The 19,619-nt window shown below is 54.6% G+C and overlaps 1 protein-coding gene across 2 annotated transcripts; it reads left to right on the top strand.

Annotated features, from left to right (window-relative positions):
- Positions 1 to 3,379: 3,379 nt before the first annotated feature.
- On the top strand, positions 3,380 to 19,138 carry LOC106838528 (myelin and lymphocyte protein-like). Of its 2 annotated transcripts, none has more exons than XM_014852701.3 (4): positions 3,380 to 3,614; positions 11,910 to 12,077; positions 13,241 to 13,366; positions 17,535 to 19,138. In XM_014852701.3, exons 1-4 carry the CDS (start codon positions 3,540 to 3,542, stop codon positions 17,658 to 17,660), a joined length of 495 nt encoding a protein of 164 aa, XP_014708187.3. In that variant the 5' UTR covers positions 3,380 to 3,539; the 3' UTR covers positions 17,661 to 19,138. The 2 variants fall into 2 exon arrangements, with proteins under 2 accessions (XP_014708187.3, XP_070368876.1); XM_070512775.1 differs by lacking the exon at positions 17,535 to 19,138 and adding an exon at positions 15,365 to 15,644 and having other exon boundaries at positions 3,436 to 3,614.
- The last annotated feature ends 481 nt before the right edge of the window (positions 19,139 to 19,619 follow it).

Below are 19,619 nucleotides of genomic sequence, written 5' to 3'. Positions count from 1 at the left end.
CAGGGGTCTATTGACTCTGAATGTGCTGTCCCTTTTGGATGGAGCTCACCTAGGGAGCAGGGACTCTGTCTTCCCTACTCGCAGACCCTCCACCCTCTGTTCCTGTCCCTGAGACATCCAGCCAATGCCAGCCCCTGCTGCGTGCTCAGAACTTGGAGCTTGGTGATGATTTTCTCAGGCAGTGAGACAGTGCCAATCTCCCTGGAACTAGGAGACATGAACCTGGAAGAGGGTGGGAATAAGTGAAGAAGATCACATGTGGTAGCTCATTGTCACTGGAGGCTGCAGGGCACAGGTGCCCTGACAGCCCATCACAGCACAGCTCTCTGGTTAGCAGACACTCACCACCTCTGGTTTCAAGTGTGTGGATTGTATGTAGTAGGCACAGAGGCTGTGGGGAGAGTCCACCTTCTGGAGTCAAGACATCCTAGTGTCCTCTCTGTGGCCTGGGCATGTTCCCTCCCCATCTAAGCCTGCAGGATGGGGTGACAGCTACCACAAAGGCTCCATGGGATTAATGAGGCCATGTGGGCAAAGTGCCTATGCTGGGGCGGGGCACTTAGTAGGTCTTCAGCAGTGCTGTCTCCCCTCTGCCCTCCTGGGGTCAAGGCAACTGAGACTCCATTAGTCCATCGGCCCAGTTGGTGCCCTTGTTGCTTCTTCCAGGAGTGGGAATCCAGGGCTGCGGGTGACTGTTAAACAGACACAGTCCCTTGGGGTCAGTGCTGGCCCAGGGCAGCTCTCTGAACTCAGCCTTTATCCAGCTTCCACATCCATAATGAGGGTGATGGCCTCCGACCTTGTGTTCCCAGTCAGGGAGGAAAGGTCTAGAGCCCTGTGAGCCAGGCAGAGATGCCTCAGGGAGCCAGTGCCCAGCGCCACGTTTGAGATGACCATGAAGACTGGCTTTGGGTGGCTGCTGATGGTCTGCATGGAACACGGCATTTGACTGGCAACTGTCCATCTTAAGCTTGGTTCTTTTTTATTTCTGTATTTTTTGAATGGAATTTCCAGTTTTATTGAGAGATAGTTGACATACATCACTGTATAAGTTTCAAGTGTGCAGCATGATGGTTTCTTTCCTGTATCTCATACAACAGTGTTCGCTGCAGTCACCAGGCTGTACATTACGTCCCTAGTACTTCTTTATCTCATAACTGCAAGTTTGTACCTTTTGAGAACCTTCCTCCCATCCCCCTCACCCAGCCCCCATCTCTGGTAACCACAACTCTGATCTCTTTTTCTATGAGTTTGGTGGGATTTTTGTTTTTCGTTCTTTTCCACATAAGCGAGATCATACAGTATTTGTCTTTCTCTGCCTAACTGATTTCACTCAGCATAATTACTTCAAGGTCCATCCATGTTGTCACAAATGGTAGGATTTCATCATTTTCTATGGCTGAATAATATTCCATTGTATGTATATACCACGACTTCCTCATCCATCCATCCATCCATTAAGTACGGTCTTGATCAAGGGCTTGCCCCTGTGGAGGTGCAGCGTCACTCAGGTTCAAGGCTGAGCTCTACCACTCACCAGCTGTGTGGCCTTGGGCAGCTACTTAACCTTTCTGAGCCTCCATCACCTCATCAGTAAAATGGGGGTCATTCCACAGACCCCAAAAGTAAATCCCACCTACTGTGATTTAGTGGCAAGTCCTGCCATGAGTCTTTCCCTGACACGTCCCTGTTTCCTAGTCCCTTCTCCCATCCCCAGTTCCCTCCCCCGACACACACCAGTGGAGGTGACCTCTTCCACCCTTGGGCTGGCATAGCAATCATCACTTTCTAGGTCATACTTTGTGGAAACCCACCCTAAGCCATGTTGTTATTTTGACAGAAGCCCCAGATCCTCCCAGACTGACCCCACGTTCATACCCACTGTGCTGCTAGGAGGACCGAGGACCCTGCAGTGAGTCATTATGGGCTGAGGGTGTTTTCTCATGTCCTGCTGGAAACCAAAGTGTGGTCCTGTCTTCTTATGGACATGAACCCCCTACATCATTGGCTCGTGGCCCAGAGCACCCTAGGGCAGCTCTGTGACATGCAGACTGACTGTCTCTACTGACCATACTCTACGTTCAAACAGAGTCATTGCGCTTCCTCCTCAGGCGATCAAGCACCAACAAGGCCGGGTCCATCCTGGCAGAAGACGGGCATTTACTGAGCACCGTGCATGGGCTGGGGTCTTGGTTGGGCACTGAGGACATGATATGGCAGGAAGGAGACGGGTGGATGGGGACGGGGTGGGGGCTGCGCTGCAGAGGGTAGAGTGTGGTCAGGAAGAGGACCATCAAGAAAAGATGGCAGGTGAGATGAGGGTCACAGAGAAAGGGCCCCTCCTAAATCCTTGTGGCTCTTGGGCCTCATCAAAGGAGGCTGGAGACCACCAGCCTCACTGGGCTGCACCAGGGAGCTGCGCCTTCTCCCCAGAGTCATGAGCCCAAGCCTGAGGAATTTAGCGGCAAAGGTTTGAAATAGCCAACAGAAAACCCAACCAAAAAACAAACAAAAAACTTCAAAGCCAGGTGAAGAGGTTATCAAGAGTTGAGAAGATCTTTGTGTTTAATTGTTGAGTACTGACAGAGAAATTGCCAAACAGCTTTGGAGGGATTTGCTGGAGGATTTTCTCACCTCCTGCCAGTTGTGGTTGTCCCCACCGAAGTCTCCTTAGGAGGAAGGAGATGGACACCCTGGGTCTCAGGCCACCAAGACCTGCACCCCTGAGGAGGCTCACAGAGGTGCGGTGGGATGTTCTCATCTCAAATGCCTGGTCCCTCTCCATGAGTGTCGGAATGGACAGCTCATGGGCGTGGGTTGGTTTGTTTTGTTTTGTTTTTGGAAAATGTGCCCAGGAATTGACTTCTCTCTATTGAGACTGGGAGGGAAAAACAGCTGCATAGAGGGAAAGGGTGAGGGTCCCAGTGGGAGAATGGGTGGTGATCAGAGCTGGTGTCGACAACGCCCCTGCAGACCCCCAGCCTGCAGCTGCGGGCAGGACTAGGACCTCGTCCCACCGTGAGCCTGGACCCGGAGGTCGCTCATATTAACGCACCCAGAGGAAAAATGGAGACCCAACTTAGTTAAAGCAGTTGTGACCCGAGAGGTGCTGGGGTGGAGAGTTTGGAGCCTACTTAGTGAGGGTTCTCATTCTTCTGGGATGGTGATCCTCTGCCAAGAGTGCAACGCGTGCGAAGCGCTTCGGCAAAGTGGCTGTTCCTGCTCCCCACGGGAGATGGCGCCCGGAGGTGGGACGCAGGAGTCAGGCCCTCTTCCCCGGCCCCCAGCTCCGCAAGTCCGTTGAGCGCCCTCTGGTGGTACATGCGGCGCCGGAGTCAGAGCGGCCGTGTCTCTTGGGGCGCACAGGGTTGGCTAAGACAGGGCAAGGTGGGCGGCGTCCTGGGCTCCTCCCTTCTGGGTCACGGGCGCTTCTGCTCTTCAGCCGGGCGCAGTGGGACCTGTCCACTGGGCTCCGCTGAGCAAGAGAGCGGTCATTGTGGAGCCGGAGCCGCGGGTCCTGTCCCGAGGCTGCAACCAGCATGTGGAGACAGCGCTTGCCTAGGGGCAGGGATGTCTTCACCACCTTCCCCGATGTGCTCTTCATCTTTGAGCTTGTGAGTGGCTGGCGCGCCCGAGCCAGGGAGGGGGCGGGGTGGGCCGTGCTGCGCGCCACCACAGGGGCTAGGCATAGCCGACCTGACCAGATCCACAAGTTTTGCGGGTCCCAGGAGCATCTGGATAGCGGGGCCGGGGAGAGGAAAATCTCCCCCTCCTTTGGCCCCTTTTAAATCAACGACAATGGAGAAACCAGTCTGGGGGACTTTGGTGGACAAACCAAATTCGCAAGTGGGTCGGATGTTGGAAGCGGGCCAGGGTCCATCCGTTGTGCCTTGGTTCCGAAGCTGTGCTCGCACCCTCTTCCCATGGGCCGCGCAGAGGAAGCCCTTATCGGAGAGTGACATCCCTGTAGAGGTGCCCAGCTTTGTCCAGGGTTAGGATGTCATCTACAAAAATCAGTAAAAGAAGCTGGAGTGTCACCAATCGAGGTTTAGGGATTGGGTTGAAATAGTGTTTTGGACAAACATCACCAAGGGCAGGCCCTATGAGATACCCCAGCAGGTGTCCTCCTCAGGTGCTGATGGATGAGGACAGTGGGTGGGCCCTCTTGTCCCTGGAGCACTGCTGCCATGGGGAAGTGTGGCCGACTCCTCACAGGTTGCAGACTGTCCCGGGAGCAGGAGCAGCTCCCTGGGTTCTCTGCATCCTGGGCCTGACTTGCCCTCTGCATTCTGGTGGAAGGTTTGGTTCCTGGTTGGCTCCTGCTGGGCCCCAGCAGCATAATGACTTCCTAGGGGGATGTACTGGCCCTGATTCTCTGCTCCAGGCTCTCTAGCACTCCCAGCTCATTAATAGCTGCTGTTCTGTCCATACTGGGGCAGAACCACCCATGTATTGAGTCACTTCAATGTACCAAGGCCCTGGGGCCTGAGAAAATATGTAGGAACTGGAATAAAAGCCTTGTCACCCGCCATCACACCTTGATCTGCACAGGCAGTGGAAGAGGAAGGCCCTGGGCCACCCAGCCCCTCTCAGCTGACCTGAAATTGCACCCCAGAGCCTGCCCTCCTGTTAGAAGGCAGTTGGGCTGGAGGGGAGGGGGCAGGAAGAGAAGGAGGAGGGGGAGGACCCTGAAACTCCTGGATCCACCTTTGAAGGAGGCCCTTAGAGGGTTCAGGGCACAGGCTTTGGGGGGGACACACCAGGAAAAGAGCAAAGGAGGAAGGACAGGAGATGAAGGCCACATCCCGGCCCTCGTAGTAGGGGTGTGGGTGAGGGTGACAAAGGTCGTGTTGATGGACCCAGGGATGAGGACCACAGGCCTGTGTCTGCTGAAGAGGGAGCGATGTCCTTCAGGGTTCGGATCTTTTGCTTGTTTTTGGTGTTAAACACACACCTTGGTGTTCTTTCCTCTGAAGGAACAGAGCCTGTTAGCCAATGGAGGGTGGGGGAGGGGAGGCTGCCTCCCATGGCTGCCTCCTTTGGGTTCTCTGCTTCTCTAGACCCAGGGCGCCTGGGAGCAGGACTAAGGCTACCGGACAGTCTCCTCTCCCTCCGTGTTACTGTTCTCACGGCCATTTCCAAAGCCGGCCCTACGCACGGGAGGTTTCATGGTGAACTGCCTGTGGGTGTCCTTGGGTGACTGCCACACACAGGGCCGTCCTGACCTGGCTCTACAACCAGCCTGTCAGAGCTGGCCCTCAGCAGCTGTGGGAGTCTGAGCGGGCCACTGTGCCTCAGTTTCTGCATCAATGAAATGGGGCTATAGTAGCACCCACCTCAAGGATTGCTGTGAGGACTGAGTGAGCGTAATGTACACAAGCTCTTCAAACCACGTGGTGCCTGCAGCTCCTGCTCAATAGCTATTAGATGCAATTATCATTAATTTACTAATAAGTCAAACAGCTGCTCCGATCAACTGGCCAATCCGCGCTCAAAGGGGGCAACTGCAGGAGGGGCCATGAGGCCGATCCCCACCACCTTTGACCTTTGATGCCCTTCCCAGGCAGGGTGTGCAAGGCAAGGGGAGAGTGAGATTAGGGGGTGGGCGGGGCTGTGGAGGGCACACGTGACTTGTCCCTGGGGTCCCCAAGTACTGCAGAGACAGCACCCTCTGTAGGGCTTTCCAGTGGCTCCTGTGCTCGGAGCTGCCCCTGGTCAGCCTGATGGGGTGGCCAAAGGGAAGAGGGGGCCGTGGCAGTCCTGTCCTGCCTTCTGTTGTGGCGGTGGGGACTTCCTGAGCCTCCCTCTGCACCGCCCTGCCAGCCAGGTGCCAGGCCAGGTTCAGGGAAATCTCTGAATTCTGGGAGCCAAACAAATTGCTGCATCTGCCCGAAGATGAAAGGACCAGTTACCAGTGGGTCCGGGATCAAACCTTTAAAACTGATTTGTCATCTGTGTCAGCGCATCACCATTTGGGAGGCCATTTGTTCAGGGAAGGGGCAGCCTCTGGCACATAATCATGTCCCACCTCCCCAGCCTCTATCCTGCCCTGCAGCTGCTTGGTGATAAGCCAGGGACGGTTGGACTGAGGGCCCTGGCGGGAAGGAACCACCAGCTTTTACATCTTAGGACTCTTTCCAGAACCAGCCCCACAGTCCTCACTGGTCTCCATACGTGGTGCTTCTTTGGTGCAGGTGGCATGGTGGGGCTAAGTCCTCTGTCCCTCAGGTCTGGCTCATGTAACGCCTCCACCTGGAAGCCCACCTGGGGGCACCCATTTCCTGTCCTGCAGGCCCATGCTTGTGGTCTGTCTCCCACCTGGACCCTGAGTCTGCCCATGTCCCCGTCCAGATGGTGCCCTCTGAGACATTTGTTCTCAGAGTGCATTGGTAGGAAAGGGGCTAGGGCTTTGTCTCCCGCCTGGCTAATATATATGAATCACAAGAGAGTCCTTGACCCCAAGGGCAGACAGGATGAAACTGACAGTCACCACCAATTCTCCAGGGAGACACCCGGGACCCTCAGAGGAGCGCCAGGCCGTTGATGGGCCGTTTCTTCTCACTGTTTGCAGGTGCACACCTGTTTTGTTGGCTGACCACATTGCTCACCTATTTGGTGACTCCCATCGATAACTTTTATTTTTCTTGAACCGAAGCCCCTCCTGTCTGGTCTACATTTCAGACTTTGTCTTTTAGAGGTGGTTTACCGTATTTTTCATGAAACCTCCTTGTTTCTGTTCATCCTGAGGGTAAATTCAGTGGTATAGTCGTGGTGGGAAACATTTCCACCCAGATGAGGACAGGCCTGTGTGAGAGCCCCAGCGTTGTGGGTCTAGGGCAGTGTCCTTCCCTCAGGAGCTGGTGACTGTCCTCTGCCTCGGGCGGGAGGTCGACACTGGTCAGCGATCGTCCATCATGCTCACGACCGGTGCTGGGGAGCAGAGGGGTAGCGGGTGCTATGGAGAGCAGACTGCCCGGGGACTTCGGGAAGTGGGAGGAGGCCTGAGCAGGGCCTCTCTCAGGCCACCGTCGCCCTGGTAACATCAGCTACAGACCTGGACGCCCTCCTCTCTCTGTGAATCCCAAATCTCTGTCCCTCTCTACAAACAGACTCAAGGCCCCTGAGTCCTGGGTTTGCCTTCAGTGTAGATGAAAGGACACGATATAAGCTGCCTTGGGAGGGATGGTGCATGAACGGTCCCCTGGGAGGAGGGAGCCTGCTCATGAAGGACCAGGAGGGCAGAGCAACCGGAGCAGGTAAACTGGGTCAGGTGGTCTTAATGCCACTCCCCATGTTCACCTTGGGAGTAGCCTCAGAGCTCAGATTCCCAATAAGCTGCCTTTCAGTTGGCAGAGGGGGACGGGGCCCCCACACAGAGAATCTTCTGCACGCTGAGTAGGTGGAGGGCGGCAGGCGCTGGCTGTGTCCGTGATTCACGTGGAATCCCAGCTTTGCACTGAGTGGGGCCTGGAGACCTCCACACTGGCCCAGCAATCAGTTCTGTCTCAGGCTCACCTTCCCTCGAGCCCCATCTCCTGCTGCTCCTTGTCCCCCACCTTGTACACAGCTCTCCGGCCTTCTGAGGCCCTCACTGGTGCTCCAGCATCCTCTGGACTCGGCGTGTACTCTTCCCTCCCCCTAGAGAGCTAATCTTTGACTCTGTGGCCAGGTCAGCCAGTGACGTCCACCTCTCCCTTCAAGGCTCGATGGGGCCCTGCCCTGGTCCAGGCTGCTTGGCCCACTCGGCTGGGGCATCATCTTGCATTGTACCGGGCTGCCTCTGCGTCTGTGTCCACTGGGCTGTGGGTTCCTGGGTGAGCAGTGTCCTACCCCAGTTGTTGGGTGGTGCTGGGCACGGTGCCAGTAGCTTCACACTCACCTCTATGGTTTCAGCCAGTTTGCACCAGCCCACAGTGTGGGGAGACAGCTGCAAAATGCCATTTCCAGACGAGGAAGCCGAGGCCCAAGAGGCCGAGTCACGTGCTCCAGCTCCGCCAGCACATGCGGGCAGAGCCCCTCTCCAGGGCTCACGTGCCCCCGCCCATGCAGACGCTGCGTGGTGCAGGTGCTGCGGGAGCTGGCAGGTGCCTGGGAGGAGCGGGGCCTTCACACCTGCACAGCTGTTCCAGCTGTGACCCCTTCCAGCACGCATCCATGCTGGAGCTCTCATAGCAGCCGTGTCTGTGTCCAGGGCGCTGCTCACAGACGTCCAGCTGGAAGAGACTCTGTTCTCAGCTTCGTCTCTTTTCCTTGCTCCACCCGTCCTCTCTCAGGGGTGTTCTGCACCCACCTCAGCCCCTCCCAGATGGTCTCCTGTGCGGGCCGCCCTGCATTTGTCCCCTGGGCACCTGCTGGCAGGGCTGTGAGGGGTACAGGGCAGGCCCACTGCCCATCTCCTGGGAGCAAAACTCCCAGGGGTTAATCATTTCCTCTGTGTGAGGACATTCCCTTCTCATGACATGTCACTTAGAATATGTTTCTGGATAGACGGGGCCTGGTGGCATGTTTCCTATGAGAACGTCCCTGGGCACCAGAGGCTCCTCAGCTCTTTCCAGTTGGAGGTTCCAGAGAGATGAGCCACATTCACTCAGTGTCCCCACATGGTGGGTCAGAATGGCCGGTGGGCTGAGCTGTGATGGTGGAGACATTTTGTAAAGGTCCCCTTGAGGGAGAATTTCTCACCTTGAAAGACATTTATGCCAAATGAAAGAAGCTCGTCACAAAAGTCCACCTTTTATATATGATTCAGCTCATGTGAAAGTTGAGAATAGGGGAATCTATAGAGATGGGAAGTGGGTCAGTGGTCACTTAGGGATGGGAGGGGTGGAGGGAGCCATAGCTAAAGGGCACAGGGTTTCTTCGAGGTGATGAAAATGTCCTAAAATTGGCTGTGGAGATGATGGCTGCACATGTCTGTGATCATCCTAAACCATTGAATTGTCGCTTTACATGGGTGAGCTGTGTAGTGTGTGAGTTCTCTCTCATTAAAGCTGTCTAAGAGAGAGAACTTCTCCCCGCCATCTTACCATGAAACTCAGTGCTACAGAGAAACCACACAAAGAAAAAGTCAGCATGATTCTTAAAGGCCCTTTGCAAGGTGGTGCAACAGAGGCGGGACAGGGTCCTGAGGTCCCAGGGGGCAGGGCTGGGATGGAGCACAGGGTGGGCTTTGCTCCTGTGGACGGAATTCTTACCAGAGACCCCGGAGATCTGCATAAGGGTGTGAGTGTGTGTGTGAGTGTGTGAGTGTGTGTGACAGGGAGCATTCCTAGGGAGCTGGAACACAGTCTTCCTCACACTGGTGGAAGCGCACACCCAAAGCAGGTGGAGAGTCCGGGTAACCTCGAAGCTTCCCTCTGCACTGGGGGCAGGGAGCTCAGCTCAGAGCTGCGGCCCCGTCTCCCTGGCGCTCACTCAGGACTCTGTGACGAGCACTCAGTGTGGGGACTGCACTCTGACTTCCCCTCACTCTTCCTGCCTTTGATTCCTGACCGAGCCACACGGGGAGGAATCGAGCTGAACGAGGTCCAGGGCACTGAGCCTGAGACCAGGGTCTGAGAGCCGCCTTCTCAGATTGTGCCACTTCCGGGTACGCCCGTGTCTTAACTTACCTCCTATGTATTTTACAGTTAATTTTTCCAGAATACCTATATCACTTAAAAATAAAATCCATGCCCTTCTCCAGGTCACCTCTGCCTGCCTGTCCTTGGAGCTCATGCTGTAGGGGAGCTCCAGACCCCTGGCTGCCCCCTGAGCCCTTCTCCTTGCCTTAGTCAGAAAGACTGAAGAGAGTGAGAAAGAGAACCGTTTCCCCAAAGTGGCATTCAGTGTCCCTCAGTACCATGTCCACTGGCTACGTGCTAACACCTTGGGCCCACTGGGTCCCACGTGGGATTCCATCACGGAGGGTTCTCCCCTCCACGTGCAGTGCCAGCTGCTCCTCTGGGATTTGGTCCATCAGTCACTTGTTTGGGCACAGCCATCTCCCAGGAGGCCCTGAAGGCCAGGGAACCAACTCGCACACTGACACACGGCTGGACGGGTCTTGCCTGTGTCCCACACCCAAGAGTCAGCCCTGAGCAAGGGGGACCTCGCCCCCTCCCTCACCTGGTCAGGGACAGTGCCACTTTCTGACTAACTAGATCCACCTGTCTTGTGCTGCAGGCTGCAAAGGGGCAGTGCAGGGCTCCTTGAGAGCATGTGAATGGGGACCTAGCTTAGGTTGGTCCTCTTTGAATGGTCACCGGTTGGCCAGGCACAGGACGCCTATGGAAAGTGTGTCCCAGGCCCTTGCCTATGCTCACGGGATGGGCATGCCCGATCCTCCCTCTTCTCCGTGCCACACTCTCGTGCCTTCTAAGTCCAAGTCCATCTCAGCTATCGGCTCATGTCCCTGTGTCAGTGCCCGTGATGGAAAAGGCCAAGTAACCTGTTTGATCTTAAAGGGAACTGTGGATGAGATGGACACACATGTCTTATCTGTGGCAGTCTGAGGATTTGTGTTTAATTGATTTTGCTCTGGTGACTATAAGTTGTAAAGTAGGTCCACTGGTTCTGTCACATGCCTTCCTTCAGGCCATCTCAGGTTCATCAACAGAGGAAGTCTTTTGGGCTCAGATTCCCAGATTTCATTCATGAGGCCCAACTTGGTTTTGCTAACTCCAGATTCTTCATTGTGCTGATTTTTCTACCAAATGTGATTCTCTCCTGATGCGTCTCAGCTAAGAGGCTCGGAGAACCCCTGTGAGGACAGTGGTGTCTCTTACCCAGCAGGTGGGCAGCAGGGACAGGGAGACGAGGTCAAGGGACCACTTGAGTTCACACCACAGGGGATGTAGGACATGGGGGCAGCCCGTCCTCAGCCCCCAGATGCTCCGGAGGATGTGCCAAGGGTCACAGTGCCTTGGAACCTCTGACTGCAAAGCCATCTCCCCAGTGTCCCAGCCCACGCCCAGCGCAGTCCTTGTCCAGGTGGGGACGGTGGATGAGGCTGAGCTGACCTCATTGGGATGAAGATGGACAAGCAGAAGGGAAGAGACGTACAGAGAGTCCCAGCTGGGGGTGAGCTTGTCCACAGGGGAGCGGGACTGTGGCACTGAGGGGTGTTGTGACCCCACGTCTGTCCTTATGCTCCTCTTTGATGGGGGCTCACTGACCCTGTGAACAGTACTGGGGTGTCTTCTGGGTGATGATGGGGGAGTGTTGCTCTCATGCCGTCCTCGGCCACCTGAGGAGGCTGGCTGAGCTGGGTCCTCTCTCCAGCCCCAACTCCAGCACTCAGAGCACTTCCTGGACTTGGGGATTTATTTTATTTTAAAAAATGCTAATGACACAATGTGGCTAATTTATCTGACAATAAAGACCAAAAGAATCATCTGCTCACTACCATTTCATAAAAGAAAGGATATTTTTATATCGAAAATACTAGGAAGGATATATCTCAGAATTAGTACTTCTAATGAAAATACTGGATGGCATAAGTCCTTTCTCGGCATAATGAATTACTGACCTTCCATGTGCCTCTGTTTCCCCACCTGACACATGGGTCAGTACCTTGCTCATAGGGTTGTGTGAGAATTAACTGAGTTAATATTTGTAAAGTGCTTAAGCCAGTGCCTGGCATATAAATGTGATAGAAATGCTTGTTAAATAAAAAAATTAAAATTATATTTAAAAAGTGAATAAAGGCAAGCAAGCATAGGATTGGAAAAGACTGACACTAGAGATCCAAGCTAGAGCCGTGCGGGTATGAAAGAGCTGTTTTTGGTGAGGAAATGCCCACTGCTGGTGTTCTCTGCCTCTTTCCTGTATTTATGCCCCTTGTGCCCCAGTGTGATCCCTGGGTCTGGCCCTTCCTGGGCATGGGCTCTCCTGGCCCGAGGCTCACCCTGCCCTCCTTCCCTCTGCAGGTCTTTGGGGGCCTCGTGTGGATCCTGATTGCCTCGTCCCTGGTGCCCCTCCCCCAGACCCAGGGCTGGGTGATGTTCGTGTCTGTGTTCTGCTTTGTGGGCACCACTGCCCTGCTCTTCCTGTACCTAATTGGTGTCCGTGATACTAAGGCTTCCTGGAAACTTCTGGTGAGTCCCAGCCCTGGGTGTTTGAGGGGGGTGGGTGGGACCCTCTGCCCTGGGAGGCTGGCTTTTCCAGTGCTGGGTGAGGCTGCCCTCTAGCCATCTCCCACCCACATTCCAAGGCTGAGCTGGCTGGGCCTTGAGCTCCGAGCTGTGCACAGCAGCCCGGGGCTCCCTGCAGCCAGGAGGTCAGGAGAAGGGGATGGCAGAGGTTGACTGTCACCGTCTGCTCTGCTTCCTCCTGCGTGACTGCCTTTTTCATGGATAACCAGCTGCCCAACCCCCCTCCCATCCTGCCTGCACCTGCCAGGGGTCTGTTGGCACCTCCCATCATCCAGGAAGGCTGGTTTCCGTCTCCTGGGAGTAGGGTCCTGGGGGCTGGTCTTGGCTGCCCAGTGTGAGGCCGTGCTTACTGCCCAGCTCCATGTCACAGGTTTCTAATGCTGGGTCACCAGTGAGGGACTTCGTGGGGGAGAGACATGGCCTGTGATCTCTGTTCTGCATAAATTCTGCCTTGAGGCCCATGAAGAGGGTGAAACTTACACATGGACTCCTGCCCCTTACATCCCTTGGAGGGGGTGGGGCCATTTGACCAAGCCTCTCATTCTCAAAAGGTCTCCTTCTTACACTTGTGAAACCACCTGCAAACTACGGATACTCAAAATCCAAGTCTAGTGCTTTTTTGCTTGTAAACATATCTGGAGGCCCTTGCATCCTCCCCACCAAAAAACAAACAACAACAGTGGAAATGGCCTGGGCCCCTCTCTCCCCTGCACTGGTCACCGAGGCCACATCCGAACCAGGACTGTGACCATGTATGACACTTCTCAGGTCCAGAACCAACTTCTGCCTATTCGGTCCCAAGCTGCCCCCCTCACTTCGTCCCCGCTCAAGGGAGAGCAGTGTCCCTTCTCCACTGAAGTCCTTCCTCTGCCCCCAAACCAGCGAGATGAAACTCAGCTGGACCAACGACCTCTGTGAGGGGGGGGTTGGAGGGGGTGGTGATGGTGGATGGGGGGGGTCAAAGGAAGTGGCCGAAGGTGACCAAGGGACCTGAGCCATGCCAGGTGGGGACAGGTGGTGTGGACAGGCCCTGCTGGGACCACAGCTGCCCCATGTCTCTCTTTCTGGGCTCCCCATCTCTCTGACGGCCCTTTCTGACCCTGCAGGACATATTCTACCACTTTATTGCTGCCCTGTTTTACCTCAGCGCCTCCTTCCTAGAAGGTTCGGCTGCCAGGACCATGGCAGATGGCTTCCTATATGAACATTACCTCGAAAACATCGCTGCTATGGTGAGTGCCCAGTCAACCCGCCCGTGCTCACAGCTCCCACCGCCCACTGACGGGGTCTGAGCGGAAGGCTGCCCGAGCCCTCCCCTCTGTTTTTGTTCACCGACTTTTGAATGAAATAGACCTTCCCCTCGTCATGAAGACACAAAGTCATGGAGAAAGGAGGGGACGCGCCCATGACTCCCTTTGTCACCCGGTCAGGGCTGCGCTGCCCAGGCCTGGGCTCGCCTAGGGTCCCGGCCTGGGTGGACTTTGTAGAGGGTGGGTGCGTGAGGACGTGACCGCTGATGCCCGGCACCATCCGAGCTCTCCGTGAACCATCGGATTGAACCCTCACAGCAGCCCTGGGGTGTGGGCGCTGTGTCATCCCCGTTTCACAGATGGAGAGCCAGGGCACCACGAGCAGGATAACGTGCTCCAAGGTCACCAGGAATGGGTGGGGCTGGTGTCAGGCCAGGTGCCCTGTCAGCACCCTCAGCACCAGCTTGGAGCAGTGAGTCTGGCCCCTGGGTATCCTGGCCCCCTGAGCGGTCTTCCATGGAAGCACAGTCAGGGGCGGGAGAATGAGGCCTGGGGTGAAAATCGAGTGGCCGGGGTCTCCCCAGGCCCTGGCTCTGGGCTGGGCTGTGGGGAGGCCCTTCTGGGCCCAGCGAGTCCAGACCCCCAGCTGTGGGTGTTTGCTGTGCGATCAGGCCTCGGCTCCTCATGACGGCGTCTCCTGCCCCACAGCTCTGAGCACCTGTGGGAGGAGGAGGGGCCGGAGGTCACGTCTCCACCAGCTCCCCCTGCACGTTCCCCTGTGCTCCCTGAGCCTCGGCCTGCTCCTCTGTGAAATGGGACGGCAATTCCTGTCCCTTCCCCTCGAGGACTGTGGATATTGAACAGCTTCCTTCCGAGGCCTCACAGGAGCCCTGGGGGGAACGGGGCTTGAGCCTCATTCACCCCGTCAGCAGAACAAACGCGGGGGCCAATTGTGTGTGACTAGGGGCACAGTGTGTGCAGGTCTCTGAGCTCTAAAAGGAACGGTCTCCACTGCGGGGCCTGACCCATGGTGGAGGAGGTCATGTGAGGTCATGACCTGGATTTCCTTTTTAATGGGATGGGTCAGAATGACAGGAGTAAGAGGATGTATTATTTCATAAACCTTTTTCCAGAGCTGTGCATGGTGGGCTTGCACTCGTGTGGTAACTCACCATATCAGATGTATTTCTAGGCATGGGTGATGTTTAAAAAATAAGAAAAAGTTTCAGAAATAGTGCTCTTCGGATTTCTAGAGGTCAACCTATGAATTATGGAAATCCTGAGGTCAAACGTAATGTAATGACAGATCACAGGATGTCAGCTCCAGGAGCTAAAGCTGTGCCATCCCCCCATTTTGGGGAGGACAGAGCAGAGGCTGAGAGAATCCCACAGGGCGGGCACTGTTGGGCTCTGGGGGAAGGTTCCTCAAAGCCTTGTCTGCTGTCCCTGTGGGCCAGTTGCCTGCCCTGGGGAGGCCACATGCTTCTCTTAAGCTCCCAGCCTACTCTCCAGTTCCATCAACATGGTCCCTGCACCCCTCAAATGTCCCACAGTATGGGAATGTCTCCCATATTGGCTCATCTCCCAAGATGGCTGGTTTCTAAACAGTATCACAGCCGGGCAGCCCCTAGGATGCTCTTCCTTCCCTTGGGAGGCTGGTCATCTCCCTCCTCCTCCATCCTTCAAATGACTCTGTTTCATCTCCTCCTCATCTAGAGAGCCTTATACCTCCCCCATCCCAACTCCAGAAGCCTTATCTCCGAACAGACATCAGCAAGGCATTTGCCAACAACTTCCATAAAGTTACTGCAGACAACTATAATGACACGTAGATGAAACGTGGCTAGTGGGTCAGCACTTGACGGAACAACCCAGATGGGGTGGATTAATGCTCCTGCCCGCTGGACAGATCTCTAGCTGAGAACCACTGGGCTCTACCTTGTTTTGACTCCTCGTTTTTTTTTTTTTTTTTATCAAAAGGTAACACACATCCAGAGAAGTGAGCAGGATGCAAGTGCACAGCTTGATGAATTTCCATAAAGTGTATATTCACCATTCAGATTAAGAAATAGAGCATCATAAACAGCTCCCAGAAACCCCCTTCCTGTCCTGCCGCCATCACCACTGTGCACCCACACCAAGGATGACCACGGGCCTAATTCCTAGCTGCCTAGCTCGATTTTGCCTGCTTTTGAACGTCATGTGAATGGAATTGCACAGTGTGTGTCTTTTCTCTCTGGCTTCTTTCTCTCCGCCTCAGGTTTGTGAGGCTCGTCCCACTGTTGGGTGGACATGTCGAGTGTTTCTTCTCGTTGCTGTAGAGTATTCCATTCATGACTATCCCAGCATCTCTTTATGCAGGCCACAATTGATTGTGTCCCCCTTTCTGTTAGCTGAGTTGGAGAAACGGCATGCCCAGGCAGAGTCAGGAGTGCCAGAACCAGGAATCACGATGTTCTCAGCAGGCAGGGGTGCTGGGCTGAAACCATCAAGGGGAACACGAGCCCGGTTCAATGTGAAGTCCCGCCTTTCTATTCAGAATATCAGCTGTGTCCTGTCACAGGGGGAAGGAGTCCTGGTCACTCAGGGTTCAACTCCAGACCCTGCCCAGCTGTCACACGCCCTCGCATGGTCTCGGGGAGGCCTGTCTGGGCTGTGAGAGGCATCTCAAGACCTTCTCCTCACACCCCTGGCCTTTGGGAGCATCTGGCCTGCCTCTCGCCCTCTGTGACCCCTAACTGGGACCTGCCTCAGGAGCTGAGCTTCTCCCCCGTTTGCTGACAGCAGAGTGTCTGCACCGAAGGATCCCTGGGGTTGGTGGGAGCCGACTGAGGGGAGCTGGAAATTTCTGCAGAAATCTGGAGGCTTCTGGATCCTAACAGTGGGGGGGCAATAATGGCAGCCATTTAGGGAAAGGGGTTTCTGAAAACCTCAGGATTTCCCTTCATGTCCCTGTGTCTGTGTCCCCAAGGTGCCATTTCTTGCCATCACTTGGAAAATAAGCTCTGTGTCCTGTTCCTGTGGGGACTTCTGAGGCTCCTCTACCAAGGGTTCTCACTGGGTCTGGAGTTGCCCGGACAGTAACCTGCTCCCACCTGACGGGCTGAGGTGTTTTGGGGGGGCTGCTCACCCATGGTGACTGCTCCTTTCAGGCGGGCTTCCTCAGAGTTCCCGGATGAGCTCTCTCAGATGTGTGATCAAATACTCGGCTGACTCATCGCCTCTGGCCAATGAGGGGGAAGGGTTCGCCCTGTGTGGGGAGGGAGAGGGCAGGCCCGGTGATGGCTGGTGTCTCTGGGCATTTTCATGGGTCACAGACGTGTAGCCACCCTAAGTGTCATGCCTGGTTGGACACTCCTGACCCCACACCCCAGGTCGCAGATCCAGGAGCAGATAGTGGACTCGGGGGCAGCAGGCCTTCAGGAATAGATGGTGCCCAGTGAAAACAGCATGTCAGGGGCTTGACAGGCCACAGGTGACTGTTTGCCACCTTTCCAGGGCCTTTGTTCCCAGCGTCAAAACAGCCGACTGCGTCTTCCCAGCAGCTTTCTCAGGAGCCCCTCCTTTGCAGCATCTCACGATCCCGCCTCCCTGTCCCTGTCCCTCAGTCCTGTGAGCCTGGCTCCTTGCCCGCGTCTGTGAGATTATGATCCTAGAATAACATTCTGATGGGTCTGAGGACATCCGGGCAGCATCGAGACCTTACCCAGAGCCAGCAAACCCTGTGCTCATGTTCTCCAACCGAGGCCGCTGGGCTCACAGCTGGTGGACCCTGCTCTTCCTGCTGTGGAGCAAGGAAGGTTCCCACGGAGAGCAGTTGGTACTCGCCTGTGAGTATCATTTGAGGGGCCTCTGAGGGCCCCTGTTTCCATTTGGTGGCACCAGCATGATGGTGCAAGATGGCAGATGGCTGATCTTGCACACCACGTCCAGTGGGTTGTTAGGTCACCTGGAGTTTTGTGCCGAAAGCATTCAGGGCCACGTCTGGGCTCAGCCAGAAAGGATGTCTGCATGAGTGATGGGAAGCAGTGGTCCACACACTTCAGGTCTGTCATCCTGAGCTCCATGTTAATGGCCATCATGAGTGGATGACCCATGCCCTGCCCTTTCTCTATGTGTGCCAATTAATGGTCATTTATCTTGGTTTCAGGTGTTTTCATCGCTAGCCACTCTGCTGTACATGATCCATGCGTGTGCTTCTTGCTGCAGACAGTTTGATTGGTTGGAAAGCCAGTGGCTGTTACCTGATTTGCCGCCCAACAGGGTATCATTGTAGCATGCAGAAATGCTCTCCATGGTGGAAAAACGAAACCAAAAGAAGAGCGACGCTGTGTGTCTTGTGGGTGTTATGCTGACTCTCCCCTGTCCCTCCTGTCAGGGTAGGGACTTGCTGCGTTTAACCTCCAACTACTGAGCCGTCTTTCAGGGTCATCTCCTGTTTGTGGAGTGTGGGGATTGTGATCTGAGAGACCATGAACAAAGAGCCCCTGGTGAGCCCTGGACCGGATCTTGAGAACTCTCTGCTGGAATCTTCCACAGGCTCTTTTGAGCCCCCATCTGGTGTTGTGTTTCTAAGTCTTCATGGAGATTCTACCTGTCATAAGGATAAAACTCATCCAAGAAGTATTTGCAGATGTCCACGGGGGAAGATGATAAAGCTTTGAAAAAGTAGGCACTTTATAAAGTGCCTTTATGTTCAATACTTTTGTGGGGTGTTTTCTTGGTTTTGTTTCAATTCCCCAGTATCACGACCATCATTCTGGGTTTCTTTCTGAGGAATCCTTGGCTTAGACTGAATCTCTAGAGGCAGAATCAAGTGGCAGTTCAGATGACAGCTGTGCGTGCTCGGCCACTGCACTCAGGGAGCCCCGCACTCGGTCTCCCACCCTCCCCAGCTACCGGGGGCCTCAGATGGCTTCACCATCTCTGGAAACTCACCAAGTCCCAGCCTGGGGTCCCTTCTTTTTCCTACAAGACAAAGGGTTCTGTGCTCAATTAGAAAGTCCTCAAGCCACAAGCAAACAAGGTGCATAAGTTTCCTCTCACTCTGTGAAGCTGATGAGAGATGTACTGGGCAGTGGGCTGTGTGTTCTGTTCCAATTAGTGATGTGGCTAATGAGCTATGTTTAGAATTTCCTTGGGCCACTCCATAGGGGAGAAAGGGGACCAGACTGCAGAGTGACAGGAAGTCAGGTGACAAGTGCTGAGTGCCACGTTTCAGGGATAAGATGCCCGGGTTGAAAGGAGAGGAGATAGTGGGAAGGGCACACTCAGTGAGGAATCCTGAGAGTCAGCTCCTGGCATGAAGTGCTCCTTCATCCCTTCACTCGAAGAATCCGTGATGTCCCAGAGCTGGGGCCCTAGACCAGGAGCCTCAGAAACTGGTCAGACCCCAGCCGTGGAGGTGGATGGGCAGGGCTGGCTGACCTCTGGCTCGTGGCCACGAGAGCAAAGCTTCCAGCCTCAGGCGGATGTTTGACTAGTTGACATTTTCCTTCCCTCCCACCTTGGGGACCCCATGACTAAAGAGGGTCTCAGTGGCATCTCCAGGACGTCCTCTGTTATCCCAGGATAATTATTCCAGAAAAGGGCCACTTTTGGTGAGTCTACAGAAAATCAAACTTAAGTAAAAACTTCATCATAAATTAGGAGCAGAAGGTCTGATTGGGGCTTTATACTGAAAAATTACAGTACAAATTAAGAAATGATAGGAAATTTGTCACGTGCTTAAGAAAATTCACAAAGTATTGATTGACACAAGTCTTGTTTTTTCGACAAAACTACCTGGTCACAGTCCTGGGAGCCTGCACCATGATGCTGACAGAGGGGCACTGTTGACCCTCATCCAAAAGAAGAAACCAAAGGCTTAGTTGAATTTCCAAGAGTTCCTCAATGTTTTGAAATTTTAATCATTCTCTTTAAAGAAACTTTGATATGATCTTTATTTTCTCCTCTTCAGTTGCAAATTGGTCTCAGGATAAAACCCTCATTAATCCAAGTCTTTGCAGATGATGCTCTGACATGACTCTCCTCCCTCCCATCCTGACTCAGTGTGAAATTTGCAGTATCATTTGGTGTTTGACTTGCATCATATTCCCCTTGGGTGTTACTGGGATGGTTAGCCTCAAACAATACCCTCTCCTGGTCTTGCTTTTCCTTCCCCCAGACCACCCTTCTCCCCCAACCCTCCCTGGTCCAGATCCCTTGCTCATGCATCTCATTGCTCAGATCTGTC

The sequence above is a fragment of the Equus asinus genome, chromosome 6, assembly GCF_041296235.1.
Source record: "Equus asinus isolate D_3611 breed Donkey chromosome 6, EquAss-T2T_v2, whole genome shotgun sequence".
Classification (NCBI taxonomy): domain Eukaryota; kingdom Metazoa; phylum Chordata; class Mammalia; order Perissodactyla; family Equidae; genus Equus; species Equus asinus.
This window is presented reverse-complemented; position numbering and strand designations above follow the sequence as displayed.

Excerpts from the sequence above, each read along its gene's own strand:
- LOC106838528 (XM_014852701.3), top strand. The coding sequence starts at position 3,540 with ATGTGGAGACAGCGCTTGCCTAGGGGCAGGGATGTCTTCACCACCTTC. Across the intron at positions 12,078-13,240 it reads AGGCTTCCTGGAAACTTCTG|GACATATTCTACCACTTTAT; the intron begins GTGAGTCCCAGC and ends CTGACCCTGCAG. Across the intron at positions 13,367-17,534 it reads TCGAAAACATCGCTGCTATG|GTGTTTTCATCGCTAGCCAC; the intron begins GTGAGTGCCCAG and ends TCTTGGTTTCAG.